The sequence below is a fragment of the Oryctolagus cuniculus genome, chromosome 21 (assembly GCF_964237555.1).
Source record: "Oryctolagus cuniculus chromosome 21, mOryCun1.1, whole genome shotgun sequence".
NCBI lineage: Eukaryota > Metazoa > Chordata > Mammalia > Lagomorpha > Leporidae > Oryctolagus > Oryctolagus cuniculus.
In genome coordinates, this window is record NC_091452.1 from 6,311,441 (window position 1) to 6,337,782 (window position 26,342).

The window sequence follows — 26,342 nt, forward strand, 5'->3', positions numbered from 1 at the left end:
TCGGACTCTGCCTGCTGGGAGCCTGGAGCTCTTGGGGCAGGGGAGCCAGGCATCCCAGCGCCGCCCCCCTGCTGGGTGACCCCCTCGCTGGGCCTCTCTGTCCCCTCCGTAGGCTGTGACTGGGTGTTTGGAATTCTGGTTTCCACTGGGGCTGCAGGTGGCGGCTGGCAGCCCGGCTGGGGATGTGGGGAGGAAGTCTTCAGAGCCGGGGACGAGCTGGCCAAGCCCCGGGCTGCTGTGCGGCCCCCAGGTCTCTGGCCATCTGCCTCCTGTCCACTTCTGAACCCTGGCTTCTTGCTTGGCGCTGCAAGGCCCCTCGTTCCCGGCAGCGAGAGGCCGTGGCGGAGCTGGCCGGCGGGACCCGGTGCCTCCGGCATTGGCCTGGCCAGGAGGCCGGGGGGCACTGGGCCAGGAGCCTCCCTCTGCCTGGGCTCCGACTCGAGCTCACCCACCAGCTGGTTCCAAGGCCTCTGCATTGCAGCAGTCGGAGCCTGTGCCGGCGGCTCAGCAGGGCCAGCGTGGAGCAGGAGGCTGGGTGGGGGACGGCTGACCGTCCCGTCCCCTCCCCTCTCCTGACCTGACTTGGCCCTGGCTATCTTTGGAGGGGCAGCTGCTGACTATGCAACCCTCGTCCCTGGGACAGATGCGACTCTGCCTGGAGGCCCTGGCGTGAGAGCAGGGCCAGGCTTGGGGGTTGTCACACCCTGCGCCGTCGTGAGGGGCCTCCCGCCCGTGGGGAGCCTGTTTGGGAGGACGGGAGCTTTGGGGTTGAGAACAGACTTTGGAACTCCGCAGCCTGCACGCATCTCCCAGCTCTGCTACTTCCTAGCTGTGTGACCCCGGGCAGATTACGTACCCTCTCTGTTTATCTCTGTTGTCTCACCCATGAAATGGGGATGTCACTGCAACCTACTTGGCAGGATTCTCATGGATGTTAACATATGTAAATTAGATGCAAATCAGAACAGCACTGGCCTGTACCTGTTGGCCTCGATGTGAGCTCTTACTGTCATCATTAGCTTTATTGTTGTCCCCTCCACAGCTTGAATGAGCCCCTCTGAGCTGAACTTAGACAGACACTCCCTGTTAGCAAGTTCTTACCTTAAAAAACCGTTGAGCTTAGCCGCGCCGTGCACCTGCTGTGTGACCCCAGGTGAGTTTTTAACTTCTCTGGACTTCAGTTTCTGTGTGTGCCAAACAGGGATGATGTTGGCGTCCGTCTCCTTGTGAGGATTAAGTACGTGGGCCCCACGTGGCGTGTGTGGCACAGGCCAGGCTCGTAGGAGCTGTGTTACATAACCCCATGTAGCTCGGAGTTATTGGACACCTGCCGTGTGTCAGCCTGGCAGCGCCGGGCGAAGCGTCAGGTGCCAGGTCCCTACGCGTGCGGCCCAGGTCCCTACGCGTGCGGCCCGGGTCCCTATGCGTGAGGCCCAGGTCCCTACGCGTGCGGCCCGGGTCCCTACGCGTGCGGCCCGGGTCCCTACGCGCGCGGCCCTGGCTTGGGCCCTCGTTGGCCGAGTGTCTGGAGCCGGCGACTGTGTCTCTGCGTCTCAGTCTTCCCAGCTGTGCGTGGGCGAGTGCGAGGGTCTGATGCCCCCCCAGTGTGAGGTCAGTCCCCTCGCCGTGGGCGGAGGCTGGTCCCAGTCCCTGTGATGGCTCTCAGGTGTCCACCCGAGGGCTCGAATCTGCAGAGGACAGCGGGACCCCTGCCCCACACCTGGAGGAAGGGGCAGCCCTACCCTGGGCTGGACCTGGCCTGTTGCCAAGGCCACTCCCAAATCCAGGCCACCGCCCGCTTCCCACTGTCCCACAAGGGGCCTGGGGCTGGGGTGAGGAAAAGACACTGAAGGCCGGCGCCGCGGCTTACTAGGCTAATCCTCTGCCTTGCGGCACCAGCACACCGGGTTCTAGTCCCGGTCGGGGCGCCGGATTCTGTCCCGGTTGCCCCTCTTCCAGACCAGCTCTCTGCTGTGGCCAGGGAGTGCAGTGGAGGATGGCCCAAGTGCTTGGGTCCTGCACCCCATGGGAGACCAGGAGAAGCACCTGGCTCCTGCCATCGGATCAGCATGGTGCGCCGGCTGTGGCGGCCACTGGAGGGTGAATGAACGGTAAAAGGAAGACCTTTCTCTCTGTCTCTCTCTCTCACTGTCCACTCTGCCTGTCAAAAAAAAAAAAAAAAAAAAAAAGACACTGGAGACTTCCAAGCAGAGGGGGAGGTCCCTGGGTGGCTTGGGGCCTGTCCCCACACTCGCAGCCTGCCCCTGGCCTAAGAGGTCAGGGTTTTTATGGGGTTGCAGATAAGCCTGATTGAGAATAAACACTGATCAGACAGGACCAGCAGTGATTGCCGGCCCAGGCTGACACGCTGTGAGTGGGGAAGTAGGTGCAAAGGGGCCTGCAGCACGCTCCCTGAGCCCTGCGGGTCTCCCGTGCCGCCCGGCACAGGGTGCAGTCCTCCCGTGTGCTCCCCACCCTGGGGGCCCCTTTGTCTTTGCTCCATCCTGCCTCAGGACGCTGGCATTGTCGGCTCCAGAACTCCCTCCCGTCTCACCAAGCGCTGCCTTCACATCGACCTCTTCCCTGCCCCCCACCCCCACCCCGCATCCTTGTCACAGGCACCCTCCCCACCCCCGCTCTCCCAGCATCCTGTGCCCCACGTGAGCCTCCCACCCCCAGGAGCCGGGATCCCTGCGGGTGTTGCTCGCTGTCAAATCCCTGACAGCGGAATCCGGCGCCCAGCAGGTGTGCGGGGTCGGAGTCTGCAGCAGCACTTGGGGGAGTCAGAGATGTCGGGGCTGGGGCTCAGAGACGTCGGGTGACCTGAGCCCCCACCCCGTAGGTCGGACCTCGCCCCGTGGGAGATGTCCTCGCCCTCGTGAGTTGCAGCCGCCAACCCTGTCGCCTGTCCGCCACCAGCCAGCAGGATGCGCCTGTGGAAGGCAGTGGTGGTGACGCTGGCCTACGTGAGCCTGGACGTCGGGGTGACCACGGCCATCTACGTCTTCAGCCACCTGGACCGCAGCCTGCTGGACGACATCCGCCACTTCAATGTCTTCGACTCGGTGCTGGACCTGTGGGCGGCCTGCCTGTACCGCAGCTGCCTGCTGCTGGGGGCCATGATCGGCGTGGCCAAGAACAGCGCGCTGGGGCCGCGGCGGCTGCGCGCCTCGCGCGTGGCCATCACCCTCGTGTGCCTCTTCGTGGGCATCTACGCCGTGGTGAAGCTGCTGCTGTTCTCGGAGGTGCGCAGGCCCATCCGGGACCCGTGGTTCTGGGCCCTGTTCGTGTGGACGTACGTTTCGCTCACCGCCTCCTTCCTGCTCTGGTGGCTGCTGTCCACGGTGCGGCCCTATGCCGAGGTCCTGGAGCCGGGCGCGGGCGCCGAGACGGAGGCCGACGGCTTCCCCGCCGAGCAGGCGTCCGGGGCCACCCTGCAGAAGCTGCTGTCCTACACCAAGCCCGACGTGGCCTTCCTCGTGGCCGCCTCCTTCTTCCTCATCGTGGCTGCTCTGGGTGAGTGAGGACCGGGGCCACGGCTCGGCCGGAGTTCAGTCGGGGGGTGGGGGAGAGCGCCCGTCGTCCTTCCTGGTGTTGGATACTTCAAACAGCAAATTGACACAAAAAGCAAAACCTTGTGACGTTGCTCCTGATTCTGCCCCTGCTGCCCAAGGCGGAGCGTGGGACACATTTCTGGAAGCTTCCAGGAGGGCAGCAGGGACTCGCTCTATGTGGCTTCGTAGGTGCGTGTACAGTGTTTCCTTACGCAGCGACAAACAAAAGGAACACGTTACTGCTCCACATCTTCTTCTTCTTCTTCTTCTTCTTCTTCTTCTTTTTTTTTTTTTTTAAGATTTATTTATTTGCTTGAAGGGCAGAGTGAAAGAAAGGGAGTGGGAGAGGGAGAGAGAGGGGTCTTCCATCCGCTGGTTCACTCTCCAGATGTCTCCAACAGCCCAAGCTGGGCCAATCCGAAGCCAGGAGCCAGGAGCTTCTTCTGGGCCTCCCACGCGGGTGCGGGGGCCCGAGGACTTGGGCATCTCCCACTGCTTTCCCAGGCTCACGCGCAGGGAGGTGGAGGAGAAGTGAAGTGGCCGGGACTGCACCTGGTGCCTGGGTGCGATGCCGGCGTCGCAGGTGGCAGCTTCACCCGCTGCGCCCCAGCGCCGGCCCCGTCCCTGTTTCTCCCACACACTTTGTGTCTTGCTCTTTTCTCTTCTCAAGGTATTCTAGAATGTTCTGTGTCAGGCTTCCTTCTCTTTGGGGCTGCCAGCTTAGTCCATCCCGTGACATCCCGTGACGAGTCAGCGCGCCTCCCGCTGGGCCCTGGCGTGGCTGCCTGTCTTTTTCTCCTGTTGCTACCTCTTCCTGCGAACGTGGCCGAGTCTGTGGGGTGGATTCCCGGGAGTGGGGTCTCTGCGCCCGAGGTGTTTTTGATCATTAAACAGCAGAATTGAGGAGAAACCCCTGAGGATGTTGTCCAGGGTACGAGGGTGCTCCTTTGGGGGGCCGCTGCGTCGCCACGGGCACGGGCGTGGATGTGGGTCCTGGTTGGCTGGGGAGGATGTGAGCTGAGGTGGAGCCAGCCGGGGGCAGTCGCTGGCATGGCAGGGTCCAAGCTCCGGGTTCTGAGGGCACAGATCCTGGTCCTAATCCCTACCCAGCAGTGTGGCCCTGGGCCGCTAGTGAACCCCCCTGGGCCCCTGTCGCCCCCTCCACAGAGATGGGGTCATTAGAGTCCTTACCTGGGGCCGGCGGCTGTGGCGTGGTGGGTTAAGTCGCCAACTACAGTGCTGGCATCTTGTATGGGCACCAGTTCAAGTCCTGGCTGCTCCCCTTCCGATCCAGCTCCCTGCTATGGCCTGGGAAAGCAGCAGAGGATGGCCCAAGTCCTTGGGCCCCTGCACCCACATGGGAGGCCCGGAAGAAGCTCCTGGCTTTGGATTGGCCCAGCTCTAGCCGTTGTGGCCATTTGGGAAGTGAACCAGCAGATGAAAGTCTTCTCTTTCTCTATAGCTTGGCCTGTCAAATAAATAATCCATAAAAAAAAAAAAAACAAAAAACAAAAAAAAAAACCTTATCTGATAGCCTTGTCCGGCTGGAACGAGAACAGGTGGGCAGGGCTGCGTGCTGCGCTGGGCACGTCACGGTGGGAAGCAAGGAGGGCAGCTGACGGGAGCTTCCAAGGTTTGAACTCAGGCAGACGGAGCCAGTACGTGCTGGAAACAGACTGGGGCGACCTGAGCCCTCCCGCTTCCCGGCCACGCCCACCGCCGAGGGCTCTAGCAGGTTTCTCGTGCTCGCTGGGCGCAGCCTCCCGACCTGTAAAATGGGCTCACAACATCCTCGGCACTTGGGGCCGTGAGGATCGCCGAGTTCCTACGCGGAAGGCGCCTCAGCCAGCGCCCGGCTGCAGCTCTGCGGGGCGGACAGTGCCTTCCTGCCGGCTGCACAGTAGCCCCACTCGACTGTGGCCCTCGGCCACACCTCAGGTGCGCAGCCACCCTCCTGCCTCTGCGGCAGCTCCCACCCCGGCGCCCGAGGGGCGTTGTGGGTGGATGGGGGGGGAAGGCTCCTGCCTGTGTAGACGAAGCTCAGGCCCCAGCTTTGTGAGCGACCCTAGCAGCTATTACTGGTATTTTTTAGTGGTGCCATTATTTTTTCTCCCAAGATTTATTTGAACGGCAGAGTTACAGAGAGAGGAGGGAGAGACACCCACACAGAGAGAGAGATCTTCTATGCACTGGTCCACTCCCCAAATGGCCACAACACCCAGGGCTGGGCCAGGTTTTCTGTTCCTTGATAATCAAAAAAATACAGGACTCTTTTGGTGTTGAGTATTCAATCCTATTCAATTAGAATTCTTTAACATGGATTGCACGACGATCCATACTGGGTATTGGGTGGCTTTTTGTCCCCCAAGATTGATTTATTTAGGGGCTGACATTGTAGAGCGGGTAATGACGCCCCCTGCGGTGCCAGCGTTCCCTGTGGGCACCAGTGCACGTCTCACTGACCCGCTTCCACCCGCTCCCTGCTCATGGCTTGGGAAGCAGCAGAAGACGGCCCAGGCGTTTGGTCTCCTGCCTTCCACGTGGGAGACCTGGGAGAGGCTCTCTCTGTAACTTCGCCTTTCAAATGACAATAAATGAATAGGTGGGGGAAGAGAGGGAGATCTTCCCTCTGCTGCTTCGCTCCTCAAATGGCTGCCCTGGCCAGGGCTGGGCCATGCCAAAGCCGGGATCCTGGAACTCCAACTGGGTCTCCCACATGGGTGCAGGGGCCCAAGGATTTGGGCCATCTTCCGCAGCTTTCCCCGGCCATAGCAGAGAGCTGGATGGGAAGTGGAGCAGCCGGGACTCAAACCAGCACTCGTATAGGATGCTGGTGTCATAGTAACCCACTGCGCCGGCCCCTTGGGTGGCTTTCTGAGACTTGAAGGAGGTAAGAGCTGAGATAAGAGCTGCCCAGGCCATGAGAGAGGGGCCAGGCCGTGGAAAGGCCCTGGACTTTGGTTCTTCCCCTGGGTGAGACTGGACTTTGAGCCGAGGGGGACCACGATGTGGGCAGGCTTCCGCCGGACCCCATTGTCTGCGTGCGGTGGACGGGCTGTTGAGACAGGGCAAGCCTGGCATCCTGGCCGGGGGGAGGGGCACAGAGGCCGTGAACGCGGACGGGTTCAGGACATCCCGAGGGTTCTCGGGCCAGCTCCACAGCGGTGACCCCTGTTCCTCCCTGTGGGTAAACCGAGGCAGAACCCCACTAGGGGGCAGAAGCCCTCCAGCCGCCACCTTGTGGTTCCCCGGGCAAGTCCAGCAGAGGGCACCAGACCCCCACGGAAGCCGTGCTGGCCGGGAAGCTGAGCCAGGCCAGGTGGAGCCGGCCCCAGAAGGCCTGGCCAGACCTGACCTTGGTGTGTTCGCCAGCGTTTATGGAGCACCTACTGTATGCCCAACCCCACGCCCGGCTCTGCAGCAAAGGTGTCCTGGGAGGAGCAGGGGCCTGGCTGCCCCCGAGGGTGGCGGAAATGTGTCCCCATCGTGCCCAGCCACCAGCAGGCGTGGTGTCCGGCGAGGATTTGCCCTCTGCCCGTGAGGGGGCGCCTGGTTCCTGGGTGCGTGCGTCCCAATAGGTGGGCATGCAGACAGCAAAGCCCCGCCCCCCCAGCCAGTCCAGGAGCTGGCCCTAATCCGCCCTGGGGGTTCCACCCTCCCATCACTCCCACAGCGCCCTCCCCCATGGAGTTGCCTGTGACCAAGTCAGGACAAAGAAAGGGACGGCACGTGGGAGGCCAGTTTGGGTCTCTGAGTGTCCTGGATGGTCGTGAGGGGCTGGGAGCCCTGGGCCCGGGGGAAGGCGTCACTTGGCCGGCTGGACGGTGTCCACCCAGGGGCCGGGGCGGCGATTCCCAACCATGGCTGAAACCAGAAAATGAACACCGCGCAAGGTGCTGGAGACCGCACTCTGGCCTCTGCCAGCAGGAGGGCGAGGTCAGCCTCGGCGCCAGCCAGCCAGCCAGCAGCGGCCCGGGGTCCTCCTGCCCTCAACTTCCTTGTCCATGTCCAGCCACCTGGGGCCGCGTGTTTCCTGCCTCCCTGCTCTCCAGAGGGGGAGTTCTGTGGAGGTCACCCGGCGTCGGCCCGGGGAGGAAAGCCCTGGGGGGAGGTGAGGTGCGGGCCCCTGGCTGCAGGCGCCCTGAGCCCCGCCTGCCTCCCCCAGGAGAGACCTTCCTGCCCTACTACACTGGCCGCGCCATTGACAGCATCGTCCTCCAGAAGAGCATGGAGCAGTTCAGCACGGCCGTCACCATCGTGTGTCTGCTGGCCATTGGCAGGTAGCCAGCCAGCCCCGCACCGCAGGGTGGGCAGGAGAGCTGGGGCCGGGAGACCCCCGGAAGTACCCCTGGGGGGGATGGGCCTCACGCTCCAGGCCCTAACAATGGCTTCAGTCCTCCAGGGTGCCCTCCCGGTCCCTGGCTGGTTCCCCAGCAGGCATCTGGCCTGCCACAAGGCCGCCTGGCGGCAGAGGGCGCTGGCCGGGAAACTGGGGTCCCTGGCCCGGAGCCCCCCGAGGCGTGGCTCTGCGGAGCAGGCTCCCTTGCAGAGCAGGGCCGGCGGGCTGAGGGGTCGCTGTGGAAGGCGCGCTCTGACGTCTCCCACCTGCCATCAGCTCGTTTGCCGCAGGGGCCCGGGGCGGCATCTTCACCCTCGTGTTCGCCAGACTCAACGTCCGACTGCGGAGCTGCCTCTTCCGCTCGCTGGTGTCGCAGGAGACGAGCTTCTTCGATGAGAACCGCACAGGTCGGTCCTCCAGGGGCCTCGGCGTCCAGGGGCTCGGGACTGGGGGCTGGCGCTGGCCAAGGAGGGCTTGTGTCACCCTGAGGAGGTGAACGGGCCCAGCGATGTGCCCAGCCCTGCTGGTCTAACCCGCCAGCAAGTCCAGGCTGGACACGCCCCAGGGACTCACTTGGGCTTCTGGCCCGGCCGCTGCGGCCGTGGTGTGGGCCGTGGCCGCTGCTGGACCCTGGCCAGGCCACCCAAGCTCCCCATCGGGGGCCAAGGCCTTACTTGTTACTTGCCTCCCTCGAGGGCCAAGCCCATGCCGGCCTATGGCTCCCCTGCAGGTTGGTAGCTGGGGTCACCGGCCAGGCTGGCAGACAGCGTAGCACCGGCTGGGATCCCCGGCACTGAGACAGGCCGGCCTGGGGTGTTGGTTCCACCATGCGCTGAGCCGGCCTCGCTGCACCGCTAGCTTCCCGCCTGTAAAATAGGACGACTGGCCAGCACCAGGGGGCTGCTGGGAAGCCCTTGCCCGTGAGGGAGGCAGGGTCTGCTCTTCTGCCCCCACTGCTCTGGCCACACTCTTTCTCTGCAGGGCGGAGGGAGGGCAGGGCCCCCACCACCCAGCAGGAGGAGTAGATGCAGGCTCCCTGGCTGTACCATGGGGTCGGGCGGCGCTTCCTCAAGGTGGTGGTAACAGGCCAGGGTAGGGGGCCGCCCGCATCTCCCGAGCCCCTCGCCGACCCTGCACCCGCCACCGCGGCCCTCCCCGCGTTGCAGGCGACCTCATCTCCCGCCTCACCTCGGACACCACCATGGTCAGCGACCTGGTGTCCCAGAACATCAACATCTTCCTGAGGAACACAGTCAAGGTCACGGGCGTGGTGGTCTTCATGTTCAGCCTGTCCTGGCAGCTGTCCCTGGTCACCTTCATGGGCTTCCCCATCATCATGATGGTGTCCAGCGTCTACGGCAGGTACTACAAGGTAGGCGCCGGCGCGGCCTCTGCGGGCAGGCGGGAGACAGCCAGGTGCAGCACCGGCAGTAGGCAGGAGCGTGCAGCGCTGTGGCTCAGACGCCGCTTGGGGGTCACCGCTCCCGTGTGAGAGTCCCGGCCACTCCACTCCACTCCACTCCACTCAGCTCCCTGCTCAGCACTCGGGGGGCAGCAGACGACGGCCGCGACCTCGCTCCTGACTTCAGCCTGGGCTGTCGTGGGCACCGGGGAGTGAACCAATAGATGGATCTCTCTCTCTCTCTCTCTCTCTCTCTTTCTCTCCCTCTTTCTATCTCTGTATCTCTGTCTCCTTGCCTTTCAAATAAGATGAAAATAAATAATTTTTTAGAAAGATTTATTTAAGAAGCAGAATTACAGAGAAAGAGAAGAGAGAGAGGCAGGTATCTTCCATCCGCTGGTTCACTCCCCAAATGGACGCGATGGCCGGGGCTGGGCCAGGCCAGAGCCAGGAGCCAGGAGCTTCTTCCAGGTCTCCCACATGGGTGCAGGGGCCCAAGCACTTGGGTCATCTTCTACTGCTTTCCCAGAGACGTTAGCAGGGAGCTGGATCGGAAGTGGAGCAGCCAGGACTCATACCGGTGCCCATATGGGATGCCGGCACTGCAGGCCTCAGCCTGCCCTGTTTGTCCCAGGAGTTAGGAAATGTTGAGGATGTAAATGGTTCCCCGTTAATAACTGGTGATCCTTGTATAGTGTACAACCTGAACGACCATCCAGGGCATCCCTGCTCATACACCAGCCCAGGACCAGGTGTCGCGGCTCCATATGGTCGTGTGTGGCCTCCTTGGGGTACTGGGGATGATGTCATCATCAGCCCCCACACCCTAGAGCCCCCCGGGTTTGTCCTCTGAGTCTTCTAAAGAGACAGAGAGCTGAATCATGTCTGCTCGTCCCAGAACTCCCGGCATGGACCACGCACCAACAGAGGCTAGAGAGGGCCTCAGGGGGGGGGGGAGGGGAGGCGTCCTGCTTTGGGGTCTCTTCCTCCTCGCCCGCTTCCTGCCCATAGAGGCTCTCCAAGGAGGTGCAGAGCGCCCTGGCCAGGGCCAGCAGCTCGGCCGAGGAGACCATCAGCGCCTTGAAGACCGTGCGCAGCTTCGCCAACGAGGAGGAGGAGGCCGAGACGCACCTGCGGAAGCTGCAGCAGGTGTACAAGCTGAACCGGAAGGAGGCGGCGGCCTACATGTACTACGTCTGGGGCAGCGGGGTGCGTGCCGCGGGCCCGGCAGGCCTGGCCGTCGCGGGGAAGCCCCTGACGCAGGACACGGGCCGGCTCACCACGGGTCCGTGACAGCAGGCAGCCCCCCGGTGCAGCCAGTGCAGCCACTCCCCTCACCTGGAGCCCTCCTTTCCCAACTGGGGATCCTCCCCCAAGCAAAGAGGGACACCAGGCTCCGCCCCAAGGGCAGCCACGGCCCCCTCCGTGGGCCACTTTCTGGAGTCTCCTGCTACAACCACACGTCCCCGATGGGAGCGTGGGGAGCAGCAGGGTCATGGCCGCTCACCAGCCACTCTGGCAGGAGGGCTGGGCAGGGGCAGCCGGGAGGCCAGGATGCGCAAGGAGCTGCCCCCACAGGGCAGGCCACCGGCCAGCACCCCGCCAAAGTGCCAGCCGCAGAGGCTGAAGTCCGCTAAGCCTTCCGTCCACTGCAGGGGGCACCCCAACCGCTGGCACTGCTTTGGGGGTGGGATTGGGGGTTGGGGGACCGTCAGGGCCCAGGGGGGCCCCAGATGGAGCCTAGGTGGGAAGGAGCCAGAGACTTCGGTACCCTGCTCTGCTGTGTGACCTTAGCCAGGGAACTCAACCTCTCCGAGCCGTGCTCTGCTGGTGTGTGCGTGCGCGGGCCTCACAGAAAAAGGCTGCTCTCAGGCCGAGCCCGTGGGAGCAGGTCTTGGGGGAGACTCCCGGGTGTGCGGGGCCCACGGGGACGCCGCAGCCTGGGAGCCCAGGCCCCTGAGCCGAGCCCCTCTCGCCCCGCCCGCCCCCAGCTCACGCTGCTGGTGGTCCAGGTCAGCATCCTCTACTACGGGGGCCACCTCGTCATCTCGGGCCAGATGACCAGCGGCAACCTCATCGCCTTCATCATCTACGAGTTTGTCCTGGGGGACTGCATGGAGGTGAGGGCAGCCAAGGGGCGGGCCGTGGGGAAGGCGATCTGGAGGGGGTGGGGTGCTGGGACCCCGAGGATTCCGGAAGTGCTGGCGAGAGCTGGCGGCCGAGCGCCACTGAGATCCCGTAGCTCAGGGGAGGAGGCCGAGGCTCTGGGGTGGGGGGCTGTGTTCTGAGCTGCCCTGGGGAGCTGACCTTGGCCGCGGCACAGCAGGGGTCATTTTCAGTTGTGTTCATTTGGCTCCCTCCTGAGGCAGAGTGCAATGCGCTGGTTGGCTTGGCAGTGGATCCAGGAAGTGGGGGGTTGGGGGTGACTGGGGGTGGGGTGACAGTGAGCCAGGGGCGGGGTGGGGGGAGGAAGAAGGTGGGCGGAGCTGGGCCCCGGGGCTTCTTCCTTGGTGATTTGGTGATGGCCAGAAGCACCTGCCTGGAGTTGGGGGTGTTCATTTTGTGGCCTGCTCCATGCTCGTGGCAGTCGGAGATGGGGGGAGGGGCGCAGGGCCTGCGGTGCCCCGCGGCCTGCGGTGTGCCCGGCTGCAGAGCCACCTGCAGCGCCCGTTCCCAGCTCTGCGGTGCTTCCGCTGCCGGAATCCTCGGCTCAGGGGCGCCCAGGCTCAGGGTGTGTCCCAGGACGTGCGCTGCAGCGGTCAGGGGTTAGGGAGGCGCGGCTGTCTGTCCTGCGAGAGCCCACGCGGCAGCACAGGAGCAAGCCAAGCCCTGACACGGAGGGGCTGGCGGGCAGAGCGTTTCACTGCGGCTGCGCGGGTGGGGAGGGCGCACGGGAGGCCGACCCTGCCGATGGGCCCCTGAGCGTCCCACCAGTGACGGCAGCCACGGTTGTGGCGCACTGGGCGACCCCCGCTTCACCAGCGAGCACACCCAGGTGAGGCACCTGCCAGCCGCCGCTTCCCTGCTGTGCCACCCGGGGCAGGTGACCCGAGCTGCGCCTGGGTTCCCTGGGCGGTGCAGGGGAGAAAGGTCCCGAAGGGGCTCGTAGAGGGACGTCACCGCCCCCACCCCCATCTCCTGTTCTGTACCCACGGAGGGCGTGTGGGTGGAGCGTGCACACGGAGACTCTGTTTAAAACCTGAAACACCCCAGGCCGGCTTCTGGCTCTGTCTGAAGGGGGACGCGGTGGCCAATGGCACCTGCTCCGCCAGGCTGCCGGGACCGAGCGTGGTGCTGCCCGCCAGGCCTGGCTGCTGCCGCGTGCTGACGGCTGATGCCCGACCTGGCCCCTCTCAGTCTCAGCCACCTCCACCCACCCCCGGGTCTGTGGGCTCTGCCCTGGCCCTCACCCCTCGGTGCAGTGGGCGGGCGGGCGGCTGGGGAGGCACGGGAACCTGTGTGTGCTCCGCCCGCAGTCCGTGGGCTCCGTCTACAGCGGCCTCATGCAAGGAGTGGGCGCAGCTGAGAAGGTGTTCGAGTTCATCGACCGAAAGCCGACCATGGTGCACGACGGGAGCCTGGCCCCCGACCACCTGGAGGGCCGCGTGGACTTTGAGAACGTGACCTTCACCTACCGGACTCGGCCGCACACCCAGGTCCTGCAGGTGAGGACGTGGCCCAGCCACTGCCCCACACTGGCCCAGGGTGGGTGTGGTGAGGTCCCTGTCCCCCTGGGAGTTTGGGCTCCAGCTGGGGAAGTCGGAGCCGGAACAATGCTGGGAAGAAGACAGTGCAGGGTGCTTGGGTGGGGGCGTGTGTGGTCAAGGAGGGCTTCTCGGAGGAGGAGGCTGGAGCTGAGACCCAACCAGGAGGCCCCGGGGAGAACCTGGGTGCGGGAAGCAGCAAGGAGAAGGCAGGAGGCCTGGCCAGGTGTCCACAGCCGGTGGCCGCCTGCCCCCCTGTGCCCCTTGCAGAATGTCTCCTTCAGCCTGTGTCCGGGCAAGGTGACGGCCCTCGTGGGGCCCTCGGGCAGCGGCAAGAGCTCCTGCGTGAACATCCTGGAGAACTTCTACCCGCTGGAGGGCGGCCGCGTGCTGCTGGACGGCAAGCCCCTGGGCGCCTACGACCACAAGTACCTGCACCGCGTGGTGAGTGCCCGCGCGGCCCGCGCAGCGAGAGAGGACATTCTGGCACTGCAGGTGCCCCCTCCCCCCAGGGCCCCTCCTCGCGCCTCCCCCAGAAATGAGGTCATCATTTTCTCCTTTCCGTTGCTTTTACGGCTCTGCGCGCTCTAGGCTCGGCACAGCTGTGAGCCTGGCTTCGCGGCCCCGTCCAGGTGGACTTGCGCATCCCAGGAACCACCTGACCGGGAATGACCGCACCGGGCTGAGCACGTGTGGACTTGCTTCTTGTCGCCGTGCAGCCCTTAGCTGTGCCGGGGTGGAGCGGTACCCAGAGCTGGCACCCAGCACTCGGGAGGAAGTGTGTGGCGGGGTCCGTGCCGATGCTGCGGCATTTTAGACAGAGGACTTCAGCATCCATGGGTTTTGGTACCCACAGGGGTTCTGGCTCCCGCCCCCTGTGGGTGTCAGGGGACAACTGTATTTGCTTGTGTCCTTAAAAGGCGGGGGGGGGGGGGGGAGCTTATTTATTTGAAAGCAGAGAGATCTTCCATCCTTTGGCTCACTCCCTGGCTGGGCCAGGCCAAAGCCAGGAGCCGGGAACTCCATCCAGGTCTCCCAGGTAGCTGGCAGGGGCCTGAGCGCTTGGGCCGCTTTCTGGTTTCTTGCGCGCATTAGCAGGGAGCTGGGTCCGAAGCGGAGCAGCCGGGCCTGGCACCGGCACTCGGATGCGGAATGCCTGCACCGGGAGCAGGGCCGTTCCCGGCCGAGGCACCTCGTGTGTGCCTGCTTCTCCCAGGCGCCAGGAGCTGCCCGGCACAGGCTGTGGCTGCAGCTCATGGCCGGGTGCCCGGTGCCCTGGGGCCGCGTCGTGGTCTGCCTGTGCACCTGCCCGTGATGGCCGTGTGGACGCTTGGTCATCTTGGGCGACTAGCAGCACTGCTGACGTGCAGGTGGACAGTTAGTGCCTGTCTCCTGGCATCCGTGGCCGCCTTCTCCGAGGTACAGCCCTCAGAATGGAGGCGCTTGCTGAGTTGGACCCATGTCCACCCAAGGTGGTGGTACCGTTTGCATCCAGCCAGCAGTGGGTGGGAGTTCAGTTGTCCCACGTCTAGGTCATCTCCTCTGCCTTGCAAATAAATAATAAATATTTTTTAAAAAGCATATCAACACAGGAAAGCACATGCAACTTTTATTTTTTTGAAGATTTGTTTGTTTGAAAGACAGAGTTACAGGGGCCGGCGCCGGGGCTCACTAGGCGAATCCTCCGCCTGCGACACCGGCACCCCGGGTTCTAGTCCTGGTTGGAGCACCGGATTCTGTCCCGGTTGCCCCTCTTCCAGGCCAGCTCTCTGCTGTGGCCCGGGAGTGCAGTGGAGGATGGCCCTGCACCCCATGGGAGACCAGGAGGAAGAACCTGGCTCCTGGCTTCAGATCGGCATAGCTCTGGTCGTGGTGGCCATTTGGGGGGTGAACCAGCGGAAGGAAGACCTTTCTCTCCCTTTCTCTCACTAACTCTGTCAAATAAATACAAAAAAAGAGTTAGAGAGAGAGAGGAGTCTTTCACCTGCTGGTTCACTCCCCAAATGGCCGCAAAAGCCAGAGCTGAGCCGATCTGAAGCCAGGAGCTCCATCCAGGTCTCCCACGTGGGTGCAGGGACTTCAGCCGTCGTCCGCTGCTTTCCCAGGCGCAGTAGCAGGGAGCTGGATGGGAAGTGGAGCAGCCGGGACTCGAACTGGTGCCCATGTGGGAGCCAGTGCTGTAGGCCAGGGCTGTACCCGCCACGCCACAGCGCCAGCCTGGGGTGTGTAACGGTTAACCCTGGATCCTGCTGTGTGTGTGAAGCCGTGGACGTGCCGTGATTTCGTGACCGGTTCCCAGCGTAGACGGCTGGGCTGTTTCCGTCCCGCAGAGATGCTTCCCTCAGTCCTGTTTCTGCAGGCCACGTTCCCTGAGCCCAGACCGCGGGAAAACCGCTCCCTCAAGTGATCCTCATGGGGGCAGTCAGGTCGCTCCACATCAGAGCGTCTGGGCTCGGTGCCCATCCCAGCTCCTGCTGAAGCACACACTGGGGGGCGGTGGTGATGGCTCAAGACCTGGGTCCCTGCCACCCGTGAGAGACCCGGGTTGAGTTCCCGCCTCCCAGACTGGCCCAGCCCTCCCCCGACTCTCCCCGAATCCCATCGTTGCCAGCGACTGGGGGATGAACAGTGGATGAAAGCACTCTCTGTCTCTCCCCTTCCCCCTCCCCTCCCCTCCCCTCCCCTTCCCTCTCCCTCTCCCCTTCCCTCTCCCTCTCCCCTCCCCTCTCCTTCTCCCCTTCCCTCTCCCTCCCTCTCCCTCCCTCTCCCTCCCTCTCCCTCCCTCTCCCTCTCCCCTTCCCGCTCCCTCTCCCCTTCCCTCTCCCTCTCACTCTCTCTCCCCTTCCCTCTCCTCTTCCCTCCCCTTCCCTCTCCCTCCCACTCCCTCTCCTTCCCCCTTCCCTCTCCCTCCCTCTCCCTCCCCCCCTCCCTTCTCTCTCTCTCTGTCTCAACTGAGTAAAGCTGTTCTTGGATGGGAGGGGGCGCATGCCAGGGCCGGTGCAGGGGCTGCCATGTCCTGCTCCCGGCCTGGGCAGGTGCATACGCAGGGCTCCTCCCTGAATCCCTGGTGGGGATGCACAGCTCGCTTTCCCTCGGGGGCCCAAGGAGCTTGGTTAGCGCAGGCAGCAGCCTCCAGGGCCCCAGCTTGCGGGTGGGGGTGGGGGCTGAGGGTTGGCGTGAAGCCAGCGATTCTCCACACGCACAGCGGGGCCCAGATCTGGTTTCAGCCCTGAGGCCCCTGGCGCCAGCCGGGCCCTGGCAGGTGAAGTGGCTGGTGACAGCTGAACGGGCGCCCTCCCAGCCTCCGTGCCGCCCCGCTCTCCCCGCAGATCTCCCTGGTAAGCCAGGAGCCCGTGCTGTTCGCCCGCTCCATCACGGACAACATCTCCTACGGGCTGCCCGCGGTGCCCTTCGAGATGGTGGTGGAGGCTGCGCAGAAGGCCAATGCCCACGGCTTCATCATGGAGCTCCAGGACGGCTACAGCACAGGTGGGCGGCGCCGGCGTGGACGCCACCTGCCGTCCACGGTTCAGTCTTCCTTCATGGGGGTGAAATCCACGCCGCGTACACGGTCCTGGGAAGGGAGCTGCCGGGCCCCGTGGTGAGACACAGCCGGTTAGGCCAGCACCTGCGACATGGTGCAGCTCCACTCCCGCTCCCGCTCCCGCTCCCTGCTGTGGCCCGGGAGAGCAGCCATGGCCCAAGTGCTCGGGCCCTGCCCCCACACGGGAGACCCGGATGGAGTTCCTGGCTCCTTCCTAGCTGCTGCTGACCATTCAGGCAGTGGACCAGCGGATGGAAGACCCCTCCCTCCCTCACTCATCCTTTCAAATAAATAAAAGAAATATTTAAAAAATAATAATAAACCGAAGGGAGCTGTTGGGTGGCATTTAGCACATTCGTAGTGCTGTCACCCATCATCTCCCCTAGTCCCACAGTACTATTTTTAGTTACTGACTGTTAGAACCAGTTGGTTTTACAGTACTGCGTTAGTGTGTTTAGTAACTGGACAGTACATGAGTTTTATGTGTGTCGGATGCGTCCTGTTTTCAGTGGCCAGTAGGCATGTCTGTCCAGCGGTGTACAGCGTACTGCCCGCTGAGTGGATACTCTGCCTACCCTGAGCTAATTAGCATGCGGTAGCGTTTCCTCGCATACTTAACATTCGTTTTGTGGTGAGAATATCTCCTCTCAGCGCTTTTTAAAAAAGATTTGTTTATTTGAAAGGAAAGATAGAAAGAGACCTTCCATCTCAGCCAGTACAGTCCAACTGGGGCTGGGCCAGGCTGGAGCCAGGAGCCTCCTCTGGGTGTCCCACGTGGGCGCAGGGGCCCACATACTTGGGCCGTCTTCCACTGCTTTCCCAGGCGCAGTAGCAGGGAGCTGGGTCGGAAGTGGAGCAGCCGGGACTTCCACTGGCGCTAACGTGGGATGCAGGCGTCTGGGCACCGGCTTACCCAGTGCGCCACAGCGCCGGCCCCCTCAGCACTTCAAGTGCACAGCACACTAACCCTGGTCTCTGGGACGCCCTCCTCCCCGCCACTGCAGCCTGTGACACTCAGGTTCCGGCCCTGCCATGCTGGGTCTTAGTCCCCAGAACACAGCTCTCCCTGCTCCAGAGGGGAAGCTCGGGGAAGGACAGCGGGGGTGGGGAGGGGATCCCCGGCCCTGGGCCTGGCTCCTCCCACTCACTGTTATGTGTCCTCCCTCTGGGCCTGGCTCCTCCCACTCACTGTTATGTGCCCTCCCCCTTCTGGGCCTGGCTCCTCCCACTCATTGTTATGTGTCCTCCCTCTGGGCCTGGCTCCTCCCATTCACTGTTATGTGTCCTCCCTCTGGGCCTGGCTCCTCCCACTCATTGTTATGTGCCCTCCCCCCTCTGGGCCTGGCTCCTCCCACTCACTGTTATGTGCCCTCCCCCTTCTGGGCCTGGCTCCTCCCACTCACTGTTATGTGTCCTCCCTCTGGGCCTGGCTCCTCCCACTCATTGTTATGTGTCCTCCCTCTGGGCCTGGCTCCTCCCATTCACTGTTATGTGTCCTCCCTCTGGGCCTGGCTCCTCCCACTCATTGTTATGTGCCCCTGGCTCCTCCCACTCATTGTTATGTGTCCTCCCTCTGGGCCTGGCTCCTCCCACTCATTGTTATGTGCCCTCCTCCCTCTGGGCCTGGCTCCTCCCACTCATTGTTATGTGTCCTCCCCCCTCTGGGCCTGGCTCCTCCCACTCACTGTTATGTGTCCTCCCTCTGGGCCTGGCTCCTCCCACTCACTGTTATGTGTCCTCCCTCTGGGCCTGGCTCCTCCCACTCATTGTTATGTGCCCCCCCTCCTGGCTCCTCCCACTCACTGTTAATGTGTCTCTCTGGAATTTCGTTCCGCAACAGTGAGGATTTTGCAGGTGCGGTGCGTTACCGGATGCTGGGCTGGTGTCACAGGAGTGGTGGGCGTGGCATCTGGCATCCGTTTGCGTGCAGGCTTACTTCGCGGGTCTCTTGACCGGCCTCATCTCCTGAGCCTCCCAGCTGCCGGTGCCCCCAGCCCAGGCCGCCCTGACGCTCCCTGCAAAGCCCAGCTCCCCGGCTGCAGGGAGAGGCTCTGGCCCTTCCCTGGGGCTGCCCAGCCTCCCCTCTCCTCCCCTCCCCTGACGCCCCTGCGCCTCCCCCTGCAGAGACCGGAGAGAAGGGGGCGCAGCTGTCAGGCGGCCAGAAGCAGCGCGTGGCCCTGGCCCGGGCTCTGGTGCGGAACCCCCCTGTGCTCATCCTGGATGAAGCCACCAGCGCTCTGGATGCCGAGAGCGAGTACCTGGTGAGTGACGGGGAGCCGGAGCAGCTCCCGAGGCCTGAGGCACCCTCCACCCAGCAGGCTCAGAGATGGCCCAGGCCTGGGGACTCCTGGTGCGGAGGGGAGGAGGAGTCCCGTGGACTTGTCGTAGCAGAGCTAAAATTCCGTGATGTGGGAGTGACAGAGCGGGAGATTGGATTGGAAGCCCCACCCCTCAGCTTAGCGCCGTGACCTTGGGCTGGTCCCTCCCGCCCTGCAGTCCCATGGTCATTGGTCAAGAGGGCACTTTTTGTGGGAGAAAGGAATTAATAGATAGCTCTATTATCCTGATGCGGAAACCTCTTTGAAATCCTCCATGCCTGGCGCTTTGTGTGGAGTTTAATAGTGACTCCTATAAGCTCATCAGTTGTGATGCCCTAGTGCAACCAGAGAGCAGGTGTTAGGTTTACTAATGGAGACGCTGATCACGGGAGACTGGGCGGAGGGGGAAGGGCCGGCCACGGGAACCCTCTCACTTTCTGCTTGTTTGTCTTTAAACCTAACACATAAACCGAAAATCCATGCATAGTTTGTTGTTGTTCTTTTTTAAAAATTATTTTATTTATTTGAAAGGTTGAGACAGAGTGAGAGGTCTTCCATCTGCTGGTTCACTCCCTAAATGGCTACAACGGCCAGGGCTGGGCCAGGAGCCAGGAGCTTCCTCCAGGTCTCCCTCCTGGGTGCAGGGGCCCGCGCACTTGGGCCGTCCTCGGCCGCTTCCCTAGGTGCATCAGCAGGGAGCTGGGTCGGAAGTGGAGCAGCTGGACTGGAACTGGCGCCCATATGGGATGCCAGTATCCTAGGCAGCGGCTTTACCTGCTGCGCCACAGTGCCGGCCCCTGCATCATTTTTTCATAATATGCATTTTTTTAAATTTTTTTTTTTGACAGGCAGAGTGGACAGTGAGAGAGAGAGACAGAGAGAAAGGTCTTCCTTTGCCGTTGGTTCACCCTCCAATGGCCGCCACGGCCGGCGCACCGCGCTGATCCGATGGCAGGAGCCAGGAGCCAGGTGCTTCTCCTGGTCTCCCACGGGGTGCAGGGCCCAAGCACCCGGGCCATCCTCCACTGCACTTCCTGGCCACAGCAGAGAGCTGGCCTGGAAGAGGGGCAACCGGGACAGAATCCGACGCCCCAACCGGGACTAGAACCGGGTGTGCCGGCGCCGCTAGGCGGAGGATTAGCCTAGTGAGCCGCGGCGCTGGCCATTTTTTCATAATATGCATTTTTATGAGCCTTTTGGAGACCTCTCTGTGCCATCGAGTACTTGTCTGTCACTGCCGCTGCGCGCACATCTCAGAGCCCCAGCAAGGGCTGCCGCCTCGGTAAAGCGCAGGTGTCAGGCGGTGCTGCCAGGGGCGGAGCTTCTCATGCCACGCCGAGCGCGCCCAGGCCGGCGTTCTGATGGCCACTGGGCCAGCCTGTGGCCGTCCCTGGGTGCCGAGGTTTGCCGGGACTCCTGGGGTCCTCACCGTGAGCCCGGAGCCAGCTGCAGGCAGTGCCGGGGTGCAAGATCTACAGAAACCGGGGCAGGATGTGAGCTTGGTTGGTCCAAGGCCGAGCGGAAAGGTCAGCCCGGCCAGCGGATGCGGCTCCGCGGGCCTGCGAGGGCTCGGTCACAGGGAGGCACACCCCGCGGCCCCCCTCGGTCACGGGGAGGCACACCCCGCGGCCCCGCAGGGAGCTGGGGATTTAGATGAACATCAGCTGGCTTTGTTTTTCATTTTATGTATAGAGTCATATTTTGCATTTTTAGAGCTGTTTAAGGTGAAAGCAAATGAAGCAGAAAGTGCCGAGTGTGCCCCGGCTTCCCTCCGGCCCCTCCCCTGTCTCCCGGGCCCCCCACGGCAGTGTGGTTTGCCTGGCCGTGGTTTCCCTGTTTAATGACGTGGTTAGAACTGGTGAACGAACTGCGTAGTTGTCACGGTCACACATGGGGCAGCTTCTCGCCTGAGACCCCCCCCCCCGCCCCCGCCCCGCCCCGCCCCCGCCCCGCCCCGGGGCTGGGGAAGAGACAGCGCAGGGTTTTGAGCAGGCGTGGACGAGGATGAAAGCATTTTAAATGCACCTGGGGGACGGGTCGGACAGGCAGACAGGCACACAGGACACGGGTGTGAAAGGTGAGCGGGAAGGTGGGGCGGGGGGTTGTGCCCCCGTGGACCCCAGCGATGAGGCACAGCTGAGGAACTGTGGGGGGCCTGGTTTGGTTTGCTGAGCTTTGGGGCTGGGGGGTGATGCCGTTCACCAAGGCGAGGGTTTGAGAAGGAGCTGGAAGACTGCAGGACCAGGGCAGGGGCCCGTCGTCCTGTTCCTTGAGCACCGATCCCTTCAACAGAGACCCCGGGGCCAAGCCCCAAGCGAGACGGGGCAGGGGGTGGGTGGGCCAGGCCCTGCTGGGCGCCCCGCAAGCCCGACCCTGCTGTCCCCGCAGATCCAGCAGGCCATCCACGGCAATCTGCAGAAGCACACGGTGCTCATCATCGCACACCGGCTGAGCACGGTGGAGCGGGCACACCTCATTGTGGTGCTGGACAAGGGCCGCGTGGTGCAGCAGGGCACCCACCAGCAGCTGCTGGCTCAGGGCGGCCTCTACGCCAAGCTGGTGCAGCGCCAGATGCTGGGGCTCGAGCCCGCCTCGGACTACACCGCTGGCCACAAGGAGCCGCCGGGCAGCGCATGTCCCAAGGCCTGACCCCGATCGCTGGGCCCTGCCTCTCCTGGGGGGACAGGCCCCGGCGCCCGCCGGGCAAACATGCTCGTGGGGCCCGAGCAGCCCCGCTGCCCCCTGAGCCCAGGCCCCTGGCACCGGAGGGCCCTGCCGTGTCCCACGTATCACCGCTTCCTGCATCTCCCTGGATCCCACCCTGCCCCCCGGAGCAGCACCAGCCCCGCGCTGCCAAGGAGCCCCCCGGCCCCCTGGGCTCGGAGCAAAGGCAGAGCCCCCTTTCTACACCAAGGTCTTACCAGGGTTCTGACTGCTTGGCTGGCGCAGCCCAGTCAGCTCCTAGATCTCAAAAGCATTTTTCTTCTTGGGAGTAGCGGTGGGCAAGTTCACCAAGTTGTTCTAGAAACTTCTGAGCCGGGAGTGAGTGGCCCTTCCTACTAACCCCCGGGGGCTGTCAGGAGAGACCGAGGCGCCATCCTCTGCCCCTGCCGGGAAGGGGCGCCCCGTCCCGAGGGGGCAGCAGGGGGGACTGGACTCTGCCTCTCCCACTGCCCAGCTCCCTGAGTCAGGCCGAGGCTGGGCTGAGAGCTGAGGTGGTGGTCTGCCCGAGGCCCCTGCCGCCCTGCCAGTCGGAGCCGGTCTCACTGTGAACCACTGTGACCCTCACGGGGGAGTGAGGGGCCGGCCAGGCCTGGCGCCCCTGCTTGTCCCGCCGCCCCTCATGCCACACCTGCCGCCCTGCTGCCGGAGGCCACGTGGATGTTTGTGCGCCGCGACTCTCCTCTGGGGGTGACGGGGCAGCGGGAAAGCCCAGGCTCTGGGCTTGCCCGGGGTCGCGAGATGTTGGGAGAACCCGGTCAATAAAGTGTACTACCTCTGACCCCTGACCCTTGACCTCTGACTTCTCCGTGGGCCATCTGACCCATCGCTTGGTTGGGTTTCTCCTGTGGCCCCGGTTCTCCTCCCAGCCCTGCCTGATGGAGTTGTGGAGAGGCGTGGGGTGGTCCAAGGTCTCCCATCCGGTGTCTGGAGCCCGCGTCCACGCCCCTCATGTCCTTGGGAGCAGACGTCCACGTCTGTCTGTCCGTCTGCTCCGTGGGGCTGTGCAGCCTGGTGGTCCAGCCCACAGGGACTCGTGTGCTTCCCGCGATGGCTGAGGCGCGCCAGTGCACGGGGTCCTTTCCTTAGGGGCCCGGACCCCCACAGCCGCGGCAGCCCACGGAGAAACGCCGGCCTGCAGAGCCACCACAGAGGCGGAGGCCTGGGCCTGGCACCCGGGAGCAGGGCTGGGCGAGGGCGTTTGGCCAAACCAAGCAGGAGAGCACTAGGCAGGAATGTTCCAGTACTTCAGCCACTGGTGCGGCCACACTGCTGTACGCTCAGGGCAGCCAGCACCCGCCTTCCTGCCGGCCGGGCCCCTGCTTGTCCTCAGGCGCTTGGACCCCACCCCACCCCGAGCACCTTGGCTGTCTTGGACCCTCGAGCTCACTCCCTGAAAAGCCATTCTGAGCCTTAGGAGTGAGCCCCCCCGCAAAAATGGAGGCCGAGGCCGGGGTCCTGGTGGAATCTGAGAGACCAGGTGTTTTGGTGTTTTGCGTCTGGTGTGTTTGATCCTCACAACAACCCTCTGAGATCCCCTTTTATCCATTTTCAAGTTGCTCAACCCAGAGGGCTAGCCTTGTGGCACCGCAGGCTCAGCTGCCACCTGCAGCGCCAGCATCCATATGGGTACAGGTTTGATTCCCAGCTGCTCCACTTCCTTTTTTTTTTTTTTGGGATTATTTATTTGAAAGGCAGAGAGAGAGAGAGAGAAGTCTTCCATCCACTGGTTCACTCCCCAAATGGCTGTAACAGCTGGAGCTGTGCAGATCCAAAGCCAGGAGCCAGGAGCTTTTTCCGGGTCTCCCACATGGGTACAGGGGCCCAAGGACTTGGGCCATCTTCCACTGCTTTCCCAGGCCACAGCAGAGAGCTGGACTGGAAGTGGAGCAGCAGAGACTCAAACTGGCGCCCACATGGGATGCCAGCATTGCAGGTGGCAGCTTTACCCGCTACGCCAGAGTGCTGGTCCCACTGCTCCACTTCTGATCCAGCTCCCTGCTAATGAGCCTGGGAAGGCAGCAGAGGAAGGCCCAAGTGCTTGGCTCCTGCACCCACATGGGAGACCTGGGTGGAGTTTCAGGCTCCTGACTTCAGCCTGGCCCAGCCCCACCCATTTGGGGAGTGGACCAGCAGATGGAGGATCTCTCTCTCTCTGTCTCTCTCTCTCTTTCTCTCTTTCTGACTCTGCCTTTTGAATAAACAAATACGTTTTTTTTAAAAGTCGATGAATCCCAAGCTCAGAGCGGTCAGTTGATTGACCCTGTGCCACACAGACAGGACCTCACAGGAGGGAACTGAGAAGCTGTGTGGCTTTGTGGTCCGGACTCGGACTGACTCGCGCTTCTCTGTGTGTGTCAGAGCCCCGTCAGCCAGACACGAGGTATTTTGTATTCTGCCGGCTTCTAGGCTTAGACCTTTGGCTGTGTTCCAAGAGCCCGTGCAGGGCACCACACTGCGCTTAGATTTCTTACACTTGCTTGCATCGTGGTAAAACGCACACAGTAGACACTGTCACTGGTGACACTGGGCGTGCGCTGCCAGCCCTGTTGTCCAGTTCCGGGGTGTCTTCAGCACCCCCAGAAGGGAACCCCCGACCCACTAAGCTCCTCCCCCCTCCCCCCACAGTCCTGCTGTCTGTATGGACTTGGATGCTGCACATGACACGTGGCCTCGTGGGCGTGGCCTCGCAGCCGGGGTGGCGCGGGTGTCAACACCTGGTTGTTTTTTCGGACTGAGCAACAGCCCCTTATGCGGGCGGTGTGCACTTGGCTTCTGCGACTGTCGGTGGAGGGACGACGCTGCTCGTGTCTTGGCCGTGCACCTGGGCATGGAGCGCCGGGCCTCCCGTGACTGGGTCTCCGCGTTCGGCCAGCTGAGGACCCGCCCGCCTCTTTTCTGTATTCCTGCCAGCGTGCACGAGGCGGGAATCTGGGTTCCAGGTTCGCTGCATCATCACCAGCGCCTGATTTCTGTGTGTCTTAGTTGTAGACGTTCTGGTGGGTGCGAGGCAGACAGAGAGGGGACTTCGAAAGCTGACTTTGTTACTGTTAGTTTTTGAATGTTTATTCTTTTCTTCTACTTAAAGGGCAGAGCAACAGAGAGAGAGAAATCTTCAGCTTCCGGTTCACTCCCCAAGTGGCCACAGCAGCCAGGGTTGGGCCAGGAGCCTGGAGCTCCATCTGGGCAGGGGCCCACGCACCTGAGCCATCATCCGCTGCCCCCCAGGCACATCAGCAGGGAGCTGGGTTGAAAGTAGAGCAGCTGGCCCTGGAGTGGGCGCTCGGATACGGGAGGCAGGGAGCCATGCACCCCGACGCCTGGCCCTGTTACCATTCCTCTGCCGCTGGGCTCAGGCAGCCAGGGAATGCACCAGCAGCTGCAAGACTGACAGGGAAAGGAGCAGGAACCAGGTGGAATAGGGATTAGCCAGGGCTGTGTGTTCCCAGAGAGCTGGGGTAAGGAGGGCACGGGGCAGGGCTGGGTTCATGGCCTCTCACTGCTTTGAAATGTGCAGGTAAAATTTATTTATGTATTTAATATCTTATTTCACTCGAGAGACAGAGCGCCCGTCCGCTGGTTCAGTCCCCAGGTGTCTGCCGTGGCTGGCGGGGGTGGGTGGAGTCGGGCATGGAGCTACTGAAGCCAGGTGGCAGGGCTCTCTCCCTGAGTGGATTGATCCTGGGACGAATGAATGGATTAACTGACGGCCGATTGTGGGAGTGGCCTTGTTAGGAGCCTCTGTGGACGCCTGCTGTGCTGTTGGCTGGGTAGCAAGTCCCTTGGCCCCAGCAGTGAGAACTACGGACATTTCTGTTCACTGGCTGTGGTCTTCTGTTGTCCCAGTACAGACGGGCTGTGACAGGGCCCACAACGGTTTGGGTGTAGCTCGTGTCCCCAGTTGTGACGGAAGTTGGGGACTCTGTCCAAGTAGGGGTGCTGGGGCCTGGGTGATGAGGGATGGGGACCCTGCCCCAGGGTGGGTTACCGCCAGTCTTCCCGAGTGTGTTCCTGGAGAGGGGGCTGTGGCAGAGGAGCAAGCCTGACCCAAGACTTGCCCAGCTGGTTGCCCGCCACTGCAGGCAGGCCCACATCCCACCACTGGCTGTCATCTACAAGGCCCTCGCCAGAGGCCAGTGGCGAGACCATTTGATTGTGGACATTCAGTCCCCAAAACTGTGGGTGGAAATAAACCTCTTTTCTCCACAACGCACCTAGTCGTGGGCGTCTTACGGCAGTGGACAGCAGACGAGCAGGAGGGATCCGGGCGTACCTTGGATCTGTGTGTATCAGCTTGGATACATGAGGGTGCTTCAGAAGTGACGGACGGGCAGAGGCTGTGGCACACAGGTGAAGCCGCCGCTGAGGCTGGCATCCCACCGCTGAGTGCTGGTTGAGTCCCGGCTCCTCCGCGTCTGATCCAGCTCCCCGACACGCGCCTGGGAGGCAGCAGAGGATGAAGCCAGTGCCTGGAACCCTGCCGCCCAGGTGGGACACCCAGGTGAGCACCTGGGTGAGAGGGAGAGGGAGAGGGAGAGAGAGGGAGTTCCATCTCACGACAGCTGGGCTGAGCTGGGGCAGAAGCTGGGAACCGGGAGCCCACTTTCTCGAACCATCACCGCTGCCCCGAGTCCACATTAGCGGGCAGCAGTCAGGAGCCAGAGCCGGGTGCTGGACCCGAGCACTCCGGAGTGGGACGTGGCTGTGCTACCGGTGTCTGAGACTTGAGCTAAACACCCCCTCCTGGACCTCAGGAGCAT

At 63.1% G+C, this 26,342-nt stretch overlaps 1 protein-coding gene across 4 annotated transcripts in view; it reads left to right on the top strand.

The window, feature by feature from the left end:
• Window positions 1–22,363, top strand: part of ABCB9 (ATP binding cassette subfamily B member 9) — a 31,151-nt gene extending 8,788 nt beyond the window's left edge. For all 4 annotated transcript variants that reach the window (XM_070066116.1, XM_070066115.1, XM_070066117.1 and 1 more), the window contains exons 2-12: window positions 2,843–3,516; window positions 7,720–7,834; window positions 8,170–8,300; window positions 9,060–9,265; window positions 10,307–10,504; window positions 11,287–11,415; window positions 12,772–12,960; window positions 13,270–13,443; window positions 16,329–16,488; window positions 18,668–18,804; window positions 21,250–22,363. In XM_070066116.1, the coding sequence (XP_069922217.1) occupies window positions 2,928–3,516; window positions 7,720–7,834; window positions 8,170–8,300; window positions 9,060–9,265; window positions 10,307–10,504; window positions 11,287–11,415; window positions 12,772–12,960; window positions 13,270–13,443; window positions 16,329–16,488; window positions 18,668–18,804; window positions 21,250–21,510 (2,289 nt within the window). In that variant the 5' untranslated portion in view covers window positions 2,843–2,927 and the 3' untranslated portion in view covers window positions 21,511–22,363. The remainder of the gene's footprint in view (window positions 1–2,842; window positions 3,517–7,719; window positions 7,835–8,169; window positions 8,301–9,059; window positions 9,266–10,306; window positions 10,505–11,286; window positions 11,416–12,771; window positions 12,961–13,269; window positions 13,444–16,328; window positions 16,489–18,667; window positions 18,805–21,249) is intronic.
• The last annotated feature ends 3,979 nt before the right edge of the window (window positions 22,364–26,342 follow it).